Here is a 616-nt window from a genome sequence, read left to right on the forward strand (position 1 = left end):
GTTGATCCCAACAGGACCGTGTCCCACAGCTGTACCCTCCGTTCATGCGGATCGACATTTCCTGCCTCCCAGCATTTCCCTGAGCCCTGAGGAATGTGTGGAGATAGGGACCAATGTCACCATCCAGTGCTGGAACAAGGACTATGGGGCCACCTTCCTCCTGCACAAGGACGGCTGCTCAGCCCCCATCCAGCGCCAGCACCTCCATGTGGTGGGCACAGCCACCTTCACCATCTTTGGGGTGACCCCAGCTGACAGCGGCACCTACAGGTGCTCCTACCGCCCCTGGGCTTACCCCTTTGTGTCCTCACCCCTTGGCAATAACGTGACTCTGGAGGTGACTCCCACACCTGCACCCCCAGGTGGGTCTGAACCCCATTTGGGTACCCCTGGTGCCGCCCAGGAGTGGCTGTGTCACCTCCTGTCCCTGTAGAGGTGGTGGTTGGGGATGCGATAACCCAAACACCCGGACCACACAGGTGCTGCAGACAGTTCCCATGGGAACCCGGTGGTGGCAGTGGCTGGGGGCTGCACTGCTGCCTTTGTCTTCATCCTCATCTTGTCGTCTTCCGCCTCCTTGCTGCCCGCAGATGTCGGATACGGAGAGGTGAGAGCC

General features: G+C 60.7%; 1 protein-coding gene across 1 annotated transcript; it reads left to right on the top strand.

The window, feature by feature from the left end:
• Positions 1 to 4: 4 nt before the first annotated feature.
• LOC104917270 (killer cell immunoglobulin-like receptor 3DL3) lies at positions 5 to 607 on the top strand (the record flags this gene model as incomplete). The annotated part of the gene is made up of 2 exons (XM_010728466.2): positions 5 to 362; positions 480 to 607. Coding segments are annotated over 2 exons (486 nt in total), but the record flags the coding sequence as incomplete, so codon positions are not given.
• Positions 608 to 616: the final 9 nt, after the last annotated feature.

The sequence above is a fragment of the Meleagris gallopavo genome, unplaced genomic scaffold (genome assembly GCF_000146605.3).
Source record: "Meleagris gallopavo isolate NT-WF06-2002-E0010 breed Aviagen turkey brand Nicholas breeding stock unplaced genomic scaffold, Turkey_5.1 ChrUn_random_7180001973402, whole genome shotgun sequence".
NCBI classification, from domain to species: domain Eukaryota; kingdom Metazoa; phylum Chordata; class Aves; order Galliformes; family Phasianidae; genus Meleagris; species Meleagris gallopavo.